Source organism: Marmota flaviventris, chromosome 4, assembly GCF_047511675.1.
Source record: "Marmota flaviventris isolate mMarFla1 chromosome 4, mMarFla1.hap1, whole genome shotgun sequence".
NCBI classification, from domain to species: Eukaryota; Metazoa; Chordata; class Mammalia; order Rodentia; family Sciuridae; genus Marmota; species Marmota flaviventris.
In genome coordinates, this window is record NC_092501.1 from 38,218,129 (window position 1) to 38,232,871 (window position 14,743).

General features: G+C 34.2%; 1 protein-coding gene across 3 annotated transcripts in view; it reads left to right on the forward strand.

The window, feature by feature from the left end:
* The window catches only part of Wapl (WAPL cohesin release factor), a 74,543-nt gene that overhangs the window by 37,855 nt on the left and 21,945 nt on the right, over positions 1 to 14,743 (forward strand). For 2 of the 3 annotated variants that reach the window (XM_027939886.2, XM_027939888.2), the window contains exons 5-8: positions 10,077 to 10,172; positions 11,442 to 11,594; positions 11,869 to 12,005; positions 12,956 to 13,067. In XM_027939886.2, the coding sequence (XP_027795687.1) occupies positions 10,077 to 10,172; positions 11,442 to 11,594; positions 11,869 to 12,005; positions 12,956 to 13,067 (498 nt within the window). The remainder of the gene's footprint in view (positions 1 to 10,076; positions 10,173 to 11,441; positions 11,595 to 11,868; positions 12,006 to 12,955; positions 13,068 to 14,743) is intronic. The other variant, XM_027939889.2, reaches the window with a different exon arrangement.

A 14,743-nucleotide genomic window follows, 5' to 3' on the forward strand; every position in this document is an offset into this window, starting at 1 on the left:
ATGCGTTAGGGTGTTCATAGTTTGTAGCTTCATGTATTTTTCCATCTTGTAATATATTTTAGAGGTCATTTAGAATTCAGACATCTGAAAAACAATTTACTGAATTTGGTTTCTTGATACTGACTTCCTGCTAATGTGACCATTCATTGACGTAATAGCTTGAATCCCTGCTTCAAAATCTGAAACTTTTTTGTGCTGACATACCACAGTGGAAATTTTTACACTATGAAGCTTTTTTTTTTTCTTCCATGAAATTATTGTTTAAAATCACCTTCAAGCTATGTGTATAAGATGTATATGAAACGTAAATGAATTTCATGTTTAAGGCTTGAATTTTTCCCCCAAGATCTTTCATTATTTATGCAGATATTTAAAAGTCTGATGCACTTCTGATCCCAAGCATTTTGAATAAAGGATACTCATCCTATTCCTATATAATGATAGTAGTAAATACTATTCATAATACTGGGAATTTTTATATATTTTATATATATATATATATATATATATATATATATATATATATATATATATATATATATATATACTTTTTAGTTGTAGTTGCACACAATACCTTTATTTTTATTTATTTATTTTTGTGTGGTGCTGAGGATCGAACCCAGGGCCCCTGCACATGCTAGGAGAGCGCTCTACCGCTGAGACACAACCCCAGCCCAATACTGGAAATTTTTTGAAGATGGTGACCATAGATTTTTACCATTAAATTCCAAGAGTCTGAGTCAGAATGTTTGTAAATGTTGATTTCTGGGGATCTTGAAATATCTTTCACCAGAAAGTCTTTGTTTAGTATTTAATATTTGCTTTTCTTACTATTTAAAAATTGGTCACCCCCTTAAATTTGGAAAAATTTCACTCAGCTTTTCTTTTAATATTTTTCTTGCCTCTCTGATCCCCTTTGGAGATTCTAATTACACCTATCCCGATTCGAGTGTCTTAAAGTCAGCAGGGAAAATGTATAATCTGACAGTGTGGTTTATTAACTTATTACAATAAAAGATTATGCACAACAGAGGAAATGTGAGGCATTTTACTGTGGTAGTTTTTACAAGATTTTGAAAGAACTTAGAGTTTATGTGAAATTTGAATTAACAGTATTTAATACTTATAGCAGAGAAGTGCTGTGTTTAAATTTGATGTATGTAGATGTAAGATCTGGGATACAGACTGCACTGTGGGTCCTATTTTCTTGGAAACTATGAAGTTAATATAGTTGTGGAATATTCTGTCAGTAAATCTTATTTAAAGCTCCAGGTCTGGGTCTTAAATCAAGATTCTATCCATATCAAGTGACTTATATCCTCCAGGCTAGTGGGTGAGGTATTTTATTCTCACTGATATAATTTCAAACAGCAGCGTTTCTTTTATCTTTTTACAAAAAAAAAAATGTGTTCATTTAATATGTATCACAAGAGATAGTTAAAACAAAACAAAACAAAAATCCCCACAGTTCAAAATACAGAGTCCTGCATAGAAATCAAGGAAAGAGGTACTTGGCCAGAGATCTGCTTTGAGTAGGTTTCTTGCAGATATTTAAAAGCTACAAGGTGTGTTTTTTGTTTGTTTGTTTGTTTTGGTTTGGTTTTTGGTTTTTAATGTTGGTAGCATGTGTGAATACATATTCAAAGAGCTGCCAATGTTGGGTTCTCTTAAGAAGCTCTAGATAAAGAACAAGAGGGTTCTGATATCAGGCAGTTGGTACCTTGGGTGTCCATGTTGGGGTTGTAACAGGGTGTGAGAAACTTGACTATGGGTCCAATGAGGAATTGTAGAGAGAGCTTAATCTTGGGTCTTTGTATACTTCTGTTAACTGTTCCATGGTTGGTCCCTGCCCATTTGAGAAATTTCTCTGATTAGGGAAGGCAGATAGTCCTTTGTCAGTGGATGTCATGAGAGTCATTAGCTCCTGCAGTAGCCCCTTGCTCACACAACCCTGGGTGACATTCCCACTGGGATCAGCTTTTTTTAGGGGGTACTTGGGATTGAACTCAGAGGCACTTAATCACTGAGCCACATCCCAGCCCTTTTTTTGTGTGTTTTATTTAGAGACAGGGTTTCACTGAGTTGCTGAGGCTGGCTTTGAACTCGTGATCCTTCTGCCTCAGCCACCTGAACTGCTGGAATTACAGGTATACGCCACCACAGCTGGCGGGGGTTAGCTTTTTCATGGACAATGGCTAGGTCATGGTTTTAGGATGCCATATTTTATGGTCAGTGCTGGCAGAAAGATAGAATCTGGAGGAGCATGAATGAAACTTCAGAGTTTTCTGATAGTCTGATTTTAGTGAACAAAGTTTCACTAGAAGAAAGCAGTCTCTTAAAAGAAAGGTTTCCTTATGGCATTTTATAATTGTGTGAGGTCCTTGGGAGCATTATTTCCTGTTAACTTTCCAGCTGGCTTTTTCTCTCTCTCTCTCTTTTTTTTTTTTTTTTTTTTTTTTGGTGGTGCTGAGGATTGAACCCAGGGCCTTGTGTATTCGAGGCAAGCACTCTACTAACTGAGCTATATGCCCAGCCCTACAGCAGGCTTTACAGCTGGCTTTTATCTGTCTTTTTAACCAGATTTTTACAGTCAGTGAATTTTTACTTACTCATATGTTTATTGGGCCAGATGAATGTCCCAATGCATTCTGATATTCTACCTTTTTTCCCCTTTAAATTTTATTTTGGGTAATTCCTTTTTTATCTCTTTTCTTCCTTCCTCTTCTCTCTCTGGAAAACTTGCAAAATTAAATAATGTAAAATACAAACACCTTTTATCCTGATTATCCTGTTGACATTTTTTTTTTCACTTTGATGAAGCATGAGGATATACTTCATCCCTCCCCAGCGCCCAAATGCATATACCTACATATTTTTTCTTGAATATACAGGTAAAGTCTATATATTGTAGTCCTTTATTCCTCAATAGTTTGTATTTCCTAATCAGTTACATATTCACATCACACTGTTACCAACTTTAGTGAATATAATATTGTTTTACATTATTTTCCTAATCTGTTTTGTTATTTGACACAGTAATGTCCTTTATGCTAGCGTTTTCACTTTTTTATTACATGATCTAGTTAGGGGGAGATATTGAATTTCGTGATTATATGTCATTAGTCTCCTTTTATCTAGAGCGTTTCCACAGTCTTTTTATTTGGGTTTGTTCTGATATTTTCTTCTTCTCTTACTATTATTATTATTATTGGGTACTAGCAGTGGAACCCAGGGATGCTTAATCACTGAGCCATGTACCCTGCCCTTTTTGTTTTTTTATTTTGAGACAGGGTCTCGCTAAATTATTGAGGCTGGCTTTAAACTTATAATCCTGTCAGCTTTCAGAATCACTGGGATTATGGTGTGCTCCACCACGCCCAGCCAGTTGAATATATTTTCCTGATTAATTCAGATTGTGTATTCCAAACTGTGGTGTATGAGGTAGATGCCTTTTTTGTGTCCTTATCAAGACGCCACTCTCAGGGATATTGGGCATTGTCCATTTCTCCACTGTATAATCACTATTTTTTTTTTCACTTGTAACTAAAAAGCAATCTGTATAAAGAATACTTATAAGTGCCCTGGTCTTTATTAGAGTATGTGCTTATTTGGTATGTGTACAGTTGTTGATCCTTTCCTGTTCCAATGCTTACTACATTGGTTGTAAAATGATAATTATCCAAATCATGTACTCCCTTCACATTCCAAAGTCCTTTGAAGTTCTGTAAGCATGAGGATACACTATTTATCTGTTTCTTTTGTCAGTATGAGCTCATTTATTTCCTCCTGATTTGATTGAGATTAAACTAGACAAAAAGTGTATATGTGTGTAGTATATCTGTATTTGTATATAGTATACATACAAATGTAGTATACAATGTGTGTTTTGATGTAAATATACATTACCAGCATCAAGGTGATTAACATATCCATCATTTCACATAGTTGCCATTTTATGTGGACGTGTATTCTTGGTTAAGATGCTTAAGATCTCATAGCAAATTTTTTTTTTGTCCTGGGGATTGAACTCGGGCACTCGACCACTGAGCCACATCCCCAGCCCTATTTTGTAGTCTGTTTAGAGACAGGGTCTCACTGAGTTGCTTAGCACCTCACTTTTGCTGAGGCTGGCTTTGAACTTGTGATCCTCCTGCCTCAGCCTCCCGAAAGGCTGGGATTACAAGCGTAAGCCACAACATCTGGCCTTTTAGCAAATTTCTATGCTTATTAACTGTAGTCATCATACTTAGACATCTAGAACTGGATCAGCTGAAAGTTTCTACCCTTGTACCAAAGTCCCATTCCCTAGCCACTGGCAAACACCTTTCGACTCTGTTTCTGTGAATTTTACTTCTTTAATGAATCCCTCTTTTTCCTGAATAGCTCATAATTTATACAGTATTTATTTTGGAGCTAAATTTACCCTGATTGGCCTGGGGGAGCCTTTTTAAGTCCCTGTCATTCCTTGCTTTCTGGCATAACATGATATTCCATATTTATTCTGTACCTGCTCAACTCCTGGAATCGGGCCTATTTTCTGATGGGTACTTATTCCTTCTAGTTGGAGATGAATGGTATTACAGATGAAGATTATGGTGGTATGGCAGTGGGAGTGCTTGTTGCTTCTTGGCCTTTTTAGCAAACCGAGATAAAGAACATGCATGCATATGCATATACATTTACATACATATAAATATACACATAGGCATGTAGTAGATTGATGCATATGTACATGTCTATTCTAGAAGTAATGACTTCACACAGATACCTACAATATCATCCCATCTTCAAAAGATTCTTTGTTTCCTTCTCTCTTCTTTGTGGTGGGCAACAGGAGCACATTGAGTTTTTTTCCTTCTATTCTTATTGATCTAATTTATTTTGGGTTGAATATATAGAGATTAACACGGTTCCAAAAGTCAGAACTATACAAAAAGCTGAGTTCAGTGAAGAGTGACTTCATCCAAGATCTGTTCCAGCCTATTATCCACCCCTTGGAGGGAATGGACTTTATTGTTTTCCATTCTTCCGTTTCATTTTTTTTTTTTTTATATACTAATAGCCAGATGTCTCTTATTTCCCTTCTTTCCCTTTAGCTGTAAATTCTTCACACAGTCTTCTGTATTACATTTTACAGAGTGTAGTTACTAAAATAGACATAGTAGGTTTTATTTAGGGATTTTTGTAGTTTTCCCTTAAGTAATTTAATGCTTTGAATATCTTTTTCCCTTAGTTTAGGATAATTTGAGATTATAGAGCTAAAAAATAATCTTTGTAACACTTTCTTCTTCATTATTCTACTGCTTTTGCCACCCATCTTGAAAATTTTCTAAAGGGGAAAAAAAAAGCTCCAGATTGATTTTTTTTTTCCCCTTTCCTTCCCCATTTTTGAATTGGCACTAAAACGTCGTATACACACACAGTTATACATTTCAGCACTGTATAGAGTTTTTTAGTTGTACTTCATGCTGGTTGAATTACTAATGAGAGTGCATTGCTGTTTTCATGAAATCTTTTGTCCTCACTTAGTACATAGTCTTGTTCTGTTTTTTTTTTTTTTTTTTTTACAAAAAACTAATATGACTTAAAAACAGCCAAATTTTTTCCCCTTTAGGATCCAGTTCAATTGAGAATAGCATAATATTGTCATTTCTCCTTAGATTTTCAGAAAGGAACTCTTCTTTCTTCTGGTTTATGATTGTAATTCAACAAGCCAATCTGTTTATCACTATTTTGACTGTCTTGGTACTACTGTAATTGTAAGAATCAGTTTTTATCCATTGTTTTCATAGAAACAGATTATCTCCTATAGATAAGTGCCACCTTAGCTAGATTTTAATGGAGGATTACATTTGAAATTCATCTTTTTTTTGTTGTGCCCCTGGACAACTGAACAATAGAGGATATAGGATGTTTAAGATAACTAGTACTTGAAATGTGCTAAAATGTTTGAAATCTTTAGAATGTTAAAGAGTATTTAAAAGGGTTTTTTGTTGTTGTTGTTGTTGTTATTCCCGATGTTGTCATTAGCTTGCAGAGCAAACAAGTCACAAATTCTTGTAACAAAAAGAAAGGTCAAGGAATCTGGATTATCTATTTATCTGCTTTTTAAACCAAAATAAAATCAATAAGATTAAAGACAAATATACCTGTTGATGTACTCAGAATGACCCAGTTAAAGCTTAGCTAGATTTTTGAGGAATGGAACCCAGGGGTTCTTAAGCACTGAGCCACATCTCTAGCTCTCTTTTTAAAAAATTATTTTTAGACAAGGTCTTGTGAAGTTCTTCAGGTTGGCTTTGAACTTGTGATCCTCTTGCCACAGTCTCCAGAGTTTATGGGACTATAGGAGTATGCTACCTTAGCTAGATTTAAAATGGTAGTCACCAGAGGTGATCCAGGGAGGTTCTGGAGAATGAGACCTTGGGTTTTATTTCAAGGTCTTATGAAGTTATAGGTCTTATTATGGGGGAGGGGAACCGCTGTGGATACATCTATCTAAAAATTAAATAACATCTAGATATTACATCAAGTAGAAATGAAATCAACTTAGGACAGAAGTAAAGAAAGAATTTCTAGATGTGTCAGGTATAAGACACAAGTAGAAATTAATTTAGAAAAGCAAGAAGTACACATTCACAGGAGAAAGCAGATTGAGAATGAAGCATACCTTTTGAAGTCTCGGGCTTGTTTTAAGGGAAACTGAGAGGGGGTGTGAAAAGATGTGGGAATATCATCAGTCTGGTGGTAGTGAGAGGGCTTATGGTGGTCTGACTGTTCCTCAGGACCCTTAAGTTGATTTTTTTCTCCATTATCTGATAATAGATGACATTGAGAAAGTATCCTATGTTGTAGGTTTTGCTCATCTATTCTAAAAATACATATTATTAGGGGGCTAATTAACAGTGCACAGGCCATTTTTCTTACATGGCTGAATTTCCAGTTACTTAAGATTGTGAGTAAAGATTTTTAGATTTCGGGAAATTTTGGAAATGACAGGCCTGAGGAAAAAGTGGCTTAGGGAACAGTAGGCCTAGGAGGCATACATCTTTGTGTGAAGATTCAAGGAACTTTTTAGCAAGGTTTTCAGATTAAAATTACATTCTCCTTGTTCTTTGTGTTTCCTATTTACCTTTTATTCTTCTATTTCAATATAGATGATTTTGATTTTCCATGAAATTTAATTGCTGTTCGGTATTTTCAAATACTTTTGAAATAAATGAAAACTTCACTTTGAATGAAGTTAGAACGTGACATCAGTGTTGTATAGCTTACATAGTTCACTTAGGAGAATGTAGAATTCTTGTGTCATTTTATTTACTTATGTATTTTTGTTGTGGGGATTGAACCTAGCAGCACTTTACCACTGAGCTGTATCTCCAACCCACCCCCCTCCTCCTTTTATTTTCTATTTTGAGAGGAGTCTCTTTAAATTCCAAGGCTAGTCATGAACTGTTCATCCTCCTGACTCAACCTGAGACACAAGGATTGAAGGTGTGTGCCACCATGTCCAGCCCTTGTATCATTTTATAATCAAGTGAGGAGCTTAGAGTGAGTGATTGTGCCTTCTTTTTCTCCTTTCCTGTTTTTAACTCTTCTCCCCCTTGTGTGTGCACCTGCTCTACATATCGGATGTTATTTAATTTTTAGGTAGATCTTCATTAGCTCTCCTTCTCCATAATAAGCCCTGTAACTTTGTAGACTTTAAAGTGGAACTGAAGGAAAAGTTCTAAGTGAATCTGTTTTTCTTAGAATTACTCATTAACATTAAAATGGCAAAATATCACCAAAAACTTTTTAAATATAATAGTTTTTATCAAATTGATTGTTGAACAGAGTAAACAAAAAATCAATTTAATATGACCTTTTAATATATATGATATTCAGTTTTTCTGCATGCTGTTGTGCCTCAGGGGCTTTTGAGATGACTAGAATAGTGTTCCGCCAGTCTGCTGTTCTTTGTAATAACATTTGTTAACAGTGTTTTTATGTCAGGTTTCCCATTTGTTGATCCCAGTCCCTGTGAGGTGGATAGACCACTTCTTAGTTTTCTTATGTGTCACACTGCATGGTGCAACATAACAATTAACAGTGATATTTAATACTTAACATGGCATCTATTGTTTAGTATACTCTTCTTGTTTTTTAATTTAGAACCATGAGCTGCTGTGCTAATTTTGTTATATGTGGAACTAGACAACCTTTTTATTAACTAAAAGATCATTATCTAGAGTCAATACTTTCTAGAAGGAAAGAAAATTATTTAGTTTTGAGACACCTGTTCTTTTTTCTTTTTGTGGTGGTGAGAGTGTGTGCTAGGGATAGAAGCCAGGGCCTTGCACATGCTAAGCAAGCATTCTGTCACTGAGTTACAACCCCAGCGTATGATACCTATTCTTAACAAAAGCCTGAGCTCTGACTGGACTGGGGGTATTAGAATTTGCTCAAATCAAGGATCTAATATAGGTGATGTTTAAGAGGAGTATAAAAAGTAATAAAGAGCTAGGTTTTTAAATCTTTTGTCTATATCTGTGCCTTTGTGCATTGGAAGACCTGATCAAGTCATTGTATGAGTGCTTAAATTTTTTAGACTACTAATGAATCACCAGTTTATGTAAACTTGGTATATATGAATAATGAGAATGAAGATTTTTCATCAGTCTTGAAGTATTCTTTCCCTTTTTTTCTCTTATTTTTTATGTATAGTACTTAAAATATGAACAGAAAATCTGTAAAATCAAATTTATTTCAAATTTAAAAGAGATAATTTCACTTTCGTAAAGGACAGAAAAGATGAGTTGTTACTTTTTTTGCTGGTTCTTTTTATTTATAATGACAATAGAATCCATTATTATATAATTACACAAACATGTAATATCTTAATTCTAATTGGGACCCCATTCTTGTGGGTGTACATGATGGTAGGATTCACTTAAGTATTTTCATATATGTACATAGGAAAATTTATATTATGTTCATTCTACTGTCTTTCCTATTTCTGTCCCCTCTCCCTTTTCATTCCCCTTTGTCTAATCTACTGAACTACTCCCCATGGGGGGGAGGGGGTTTCAACCTTTGGTTTGGGGGATTGGCTTAATTTCACTTAGCACAATAATCTCCAGATCCATCCATTTACTTGCAAATGCCATAAAGTCATTCTTTATGGCTGAGTAATATTCCATTTTACATATATATATCACAATTGCTTTATCTTTTCATCTGTTGAAGGGCACCTAGGTTGGCTCCTTAGCTTAGTTGTTGTGATTTGTGCTGCTGTAAACATTGATGTGGCTGCATCGCTGTAGTATGCTGATTTTAAATCCTTTGGATGTATGCTGAGGGCTTTTTTTGTTGTCGGTCTTTGTTTAATCAGTTTTCTTTTGAAAGGTTTTTTTTTTCCTTTTATGCAGATTTAATCCTATGGATTGCTTTTTATAGATTTAGTTATTCTTAATTCTTGAAATTTAGAGTTTCAAAACAGTTTTTTTTATAAGCTTTAATAAATTGATTTGACAACAGAGTAACCTGAATTAATGCAAGGCAATTCACATCTTTATCTGATTTTAGTGTGAACACTTAAAACATTTTGCTGCAGAATTCATGAATATTATTACATGGTACTCCTTTAAACCTCCACTGTTTCTTGTAAGGTATATGTCCCATATTTTACCTTTATGAAATTTGAAAACTTCAAATGATGTACACAGCTGGGCTCAATCATTTCATGGAAATGGGTATGGACCTGTATTGCCTCTAATAAGCTGTTTGGTTCTTATTTTTGGAAGATTGAACATATAGTGTGAGGAATAAAATTTGCCAGATATTGAACTAAATATTATTGAATTAAGTTAATACAAGCATGGCAAGAGGTTCACACTCAAGTGCCACCTTTTGGGTATATTTGCACAGCGCACCAGCTGCCCAGTTTTATGACCAAATACCACAGTGAGTATGTCTGCCATACAAATGGGAGCCTAATAGCAATAGCACTCATCTTTCCTCCTCTGGGATATATGTTTATTCATAAGGATGCAAAGTAAAATGGAGGCAGTTAATCTTTTTTCTTATTTCTCTAGTCACCTACAAAAGCTGTATACAATGCTAGACATTGGAACCATCCAGACTCAGAAGAACTACCTGGGCCACCAGCAGTAAAACCTCAGAGTGTCACAGTAAGTGTACCAAAGTTTTTTATTTTGTGTTCTTTAATATTAAAGTTGTACATTCCTATCTTAAGCAGTTACTGTCTTATATTCATAATGTGTAAGTCTTTGACTTTTCTATTTATCAGTGTATTTTGATCTCCCTCACTGAAATTTAGTAGCTTCAATTTAAATAATTGAGAAAAGTAAGGATTGTGGGTAGAGTAGTAGAATACTTATGCCTTATAGGTCATAAATGAAAGCCTTAAAAGATAAGGATCTTTTTACTTATGACCCACATTTTTAAAAATTTATAGGAATTAGTATTTAGGAACATATTTTCCTTATTTGAAATTTGTATTGACCACTAACAGCTATTCTGTCAATTATATTCTACATGGATATCAAAGTGGCTTTCTCTTCTTAATTTACTTTTCAGAGGGGAAACCCTTCTGTACTCCATCTAGCATTTCTTTTCAATTCAAAAACTGAATTGAAGAAAGATTATTATTGAAACGTTTGCTTCAGAATATCAGACATTGAAACTACCAGGTTAACAACTAAGGTTTTAGTCATCTAAAGCTATTGTCAAGGAATGACTTCTTTATAAAAAACAACAACAATATTGAGGATAAAGAATATTTTTGGGGGGTGTTGTTTGTTTGTTTTTTGATGCTGAGGAGTGAACCTATGGCCTTGTGTATGGTAGGGAAACACTCGACCACTGAGCCTTATCCCCAGTTTAAGGAATAGCGATATTTCTAAAACTCATTGCATACTTTTCCTTTCTTTAAGTTGATTATATCAAAATTCCTTTTGATAGTATAAACTCATCATTATGTGTACTAATAATTATCTACCATGTTGATGTATGCTATGTTATTGATAGCTGTTTATTTCTACTCTAAACTACTTCAGCTTCCTATATTTCCAGGATTCTTTGGTCTGTTTTGTTTTTTCCATCCCATCCCTAGCTGCTTATCAATGCTATTTATGCATGCAATTGTGGTTCTTAATTCTTTGAATGGTCCTGGAGACAAATAACAAGTTATATTTAAAGGTTAAAAGATTTAAAAGACCAGAAGCAATTTCTGAGTGGTTCTTTTGTGTGTAAATCAAGTCTTACCTAGTAGTGCATGGAATTTAAAGTATCTCTTAGGACCTTTTAGAAGCCTCCCTTCCTCCCCCTTTTTAAAAAACTCTTATTTTTTAAAAACTGAATTTGTCAGATAGACAAGATGTTACTTTTTAAAAGTATATTTACTTAGACCAACTAATTGAATACAACTTTATTAATAGGTGAGGCTGTCTTCAAAGGAACCAAATCAAAAAGATGATGGAGTTTTTAAGGCTCCTGCACCACCACTCAAAGTGATAAAAACTGTGACAATACCTACTCAGCCCTACCAAGATATAGTTACTGCACTGAAATGCAGAAAAGAAGACAAAGAAGTAAGCAGCCAAATACAGTTTTACTGCACGTGGATAGATTTTTGTATGTAACATTTAGCATTTTAATGTCTTGAACAAATATCAGTACCCTGATAGCAGCAGTTTGAACCACAAAATTATCTTGTCCTACAACACCAGTGTTTTAAAAAATATTTTTTGTTGCCATCTAACAAACTGATGTATATACTTTGATATGAAATACAGTGGACCTGTAGATGCAAGTATGCTAGTTCTTAGTTACAAAAGAGGTGGACTTATTTTTTTTTCTTGGCAGTTATATACTGTTGTTCAGCACGTGAAGCACTTCAATGATGTGGTGGAATTTGGTGAAAATCAAGAATTCACTGATGATATTGAGTACTTGTTAAGTGGCTTAAAGAGCACTCAGCCTCTAAACACACGTTGCCTTAGGTAAGATCTTATAACTATGTGCATGTTATATTTTACTAAATTTTTTCACCTGGGTATTGCCAGAAAAAGCCAGACATTTTTTCATCGTGTATAGCCAACAATGTATTAAAATGTGATCAGTTTCTTATAAAGAATCTGGTTATATATAATATAGAGAAAACTGGGTGATCAGTCTTTTTTTTTTTTTTTTTTAATTTATTTTTTAGTTTTGGGTGGACACAATATCTTATTTTTATGTGGTGCTGAGGATCTAACCCAGTGCCTCATGCATGCCAGGTGAGCGCACTACCTCTTGAGCCGCATCCCCAGCCCCGGTGATCAGTCTTTTTAGCACAGTATAAGTGTAATTTCTAGATGCTTAAAAAAATAGTGTACGAAAGTTTTTTTTTCCTGCCATCTCAGTTTCAAGCATCAAGTAATGAATTAGGTGAGAACTTAAGTATCCTGTGATATGAATCATCTTTTGCATAGTATAATTGATCAAATGTCATGGTTTGGTTGAATTATCTGGTCAGTTGGAGTATATCCAATCAAGTGTAATTATTTATAGTTTTCATATCAGAAGCTTTATGAAATGTAGCTGGGTCTTCATGCTTTTTATGATAGTAGTAATGTAAGGAATAAAGACAGTCATTGTTTTAAAAATAACTATACCCAATCATATACTAAGCATCAGTATATTAATAATTTGATTTTGCCCATGGGTTTTAGGGTTTTTTGTTGTTGTTGTTGGGGTTTTTTGGTGCTAGTCATTGAACCCAGGACCTGTAGCGTGCTAGGCAGATATTCTCACCACCTCCAACCTTGCTTATGGTTTTTATATTAGAATTCATATGGGCAAAACTTTGATTCTGATTCCTCCTTTTTTTTCCTCCCTTGTTTTGACATTATGCAAACAAAAACTAATATAGCTCTTTTCACTTTTCTGAACATTGTCTATTTTCTTCTAGTGTTATTAGCTTGGCTACTAAATGTGCCATGCCCAGTTTTCGAATGCACCTGAGAGCACATGGAATGGTCGCCATGGTCTTTAAAACTTTGGATGATTCCCAGCACCATCAGGTATTTTAAGTTTCTGAGATTGGGAAACATTATTGAGAAATTTTGGTCTGTTGGACTATAAAAAATACCCTCACTGAATATTCTTATAAATATATCCTAATTATACTTAGGTTCATTTTATTTGCCGAACATGTAGAATTTAATGTTGTAACTTTTTGTTTAACATTTCACTTGATTATGTTCTTCCTCATGGCAGTATTTTTTTTTTTTTTTTAATTTTATTTACTTATTTTTATGTGGTGCTGAAGATCGAACCTACGGCCTTGCGCATGCTAGATGCACGCTCTACTGCTGAGCCACAACTTCAGCCCAGTATTTTTTTTTCTTTCTTCCTTTTTTTTTAAGAGAGAGAGAGAGAATTTTAATATTTATTTTTTAGTTTTCAGCGGACACAACATCTTTGTTTGTATGTGGTGCTGAGGATCGAACCCGGGCCACACGCATGACAGGCGAGCGTGTTACCACCGCTTGAGCCACATCCCCAGCCCCCTATTTTTTTTCCTTGATTCATCAGTTTATGCTAAAATTTTACTTACTTATAATAGCTAATATTCCATACTGGTTATTTAATTCTGTAAGCATGATTTCCTCTACTAAGGACTACTGTGAAAAATCTTCTAATGTAGTTTGATATTAATAGTATGAATAAAAAAGTTCTGAAATAGAACCTAATTTTTAAATATTTTGTCCAGTGTTGAATCTGAAAGATAGCTGAATTGTTGAAGGGATTAAATTCTTCACTTTATTGTCTTTGATGCTTTTTCTTAATAGTAAAGCATAAGTACTAATATCAGTTTTAATGTTCAGAAATGGAACAGAATAATCTTCATTGCTAATCATTATCAATAGTGGTATTTTAAGATTGATTGCCTTATTATATTTTTTTTCAAGGACATTATGTCCCTACTACAGATTGGGTGACACAGTCTGAGTCTTCTGAGACCAAAAGTTATGTGCTTAACCTTGAGTAGGCATAAATAACTCTGTTACCAGTTTGTAGCACAGAAGATAAGAAGGGAGAAGAGATGAAAATTAAGAAGTAGTTTGCTTTGTTGTGTTTAAGAATGGACTCTGAGGGGCTGGAGTTGTAGCTCAGCGGTAGAGCACTTGCCTTGTACACTTGCACCACATATAAATAAGCAAATAAAATAAAGTACCATCAACAACTAAAAAAAAAAGATTAAAAAGGAGAAGAAGAATGGACTCTGAAATGTTACTGTGTTTAGTTAGGATCAGTGGATTCCTTGAGGCCTTTACTTGGCATCTTAATTTTTGCAAATAATTTAATTGATTTAAACATTTCATCACTTGCATAATTAAATGTCTTAAGTTTCTCTACTTTGGGAGTTTCAAATTTTAATCTTTTTATTTTTATTTTTTGATTATTTTTTAGCCTGGAATATTAACTAGTTCAAAAAGTTTAAATCTTCAGATAGTAAATTTTGTTTCTATACATTGAAATAATAGAGAATATCTCAAATATCAGAATATCTCAAGTATAAGGCATTTTGTTACATAGTCATCCCTTGATATCTGTGGGAAATTGGTTCCAGGACCTCCACAGATACCAAAATCCTTAGGTCCGGTATATAAAATTGTGTGGTATTTGCATGTAACTTATGCACATCCTCCTTTATGCTTTAAATCATCTCTAGATTATTTAAAATACGTGATAC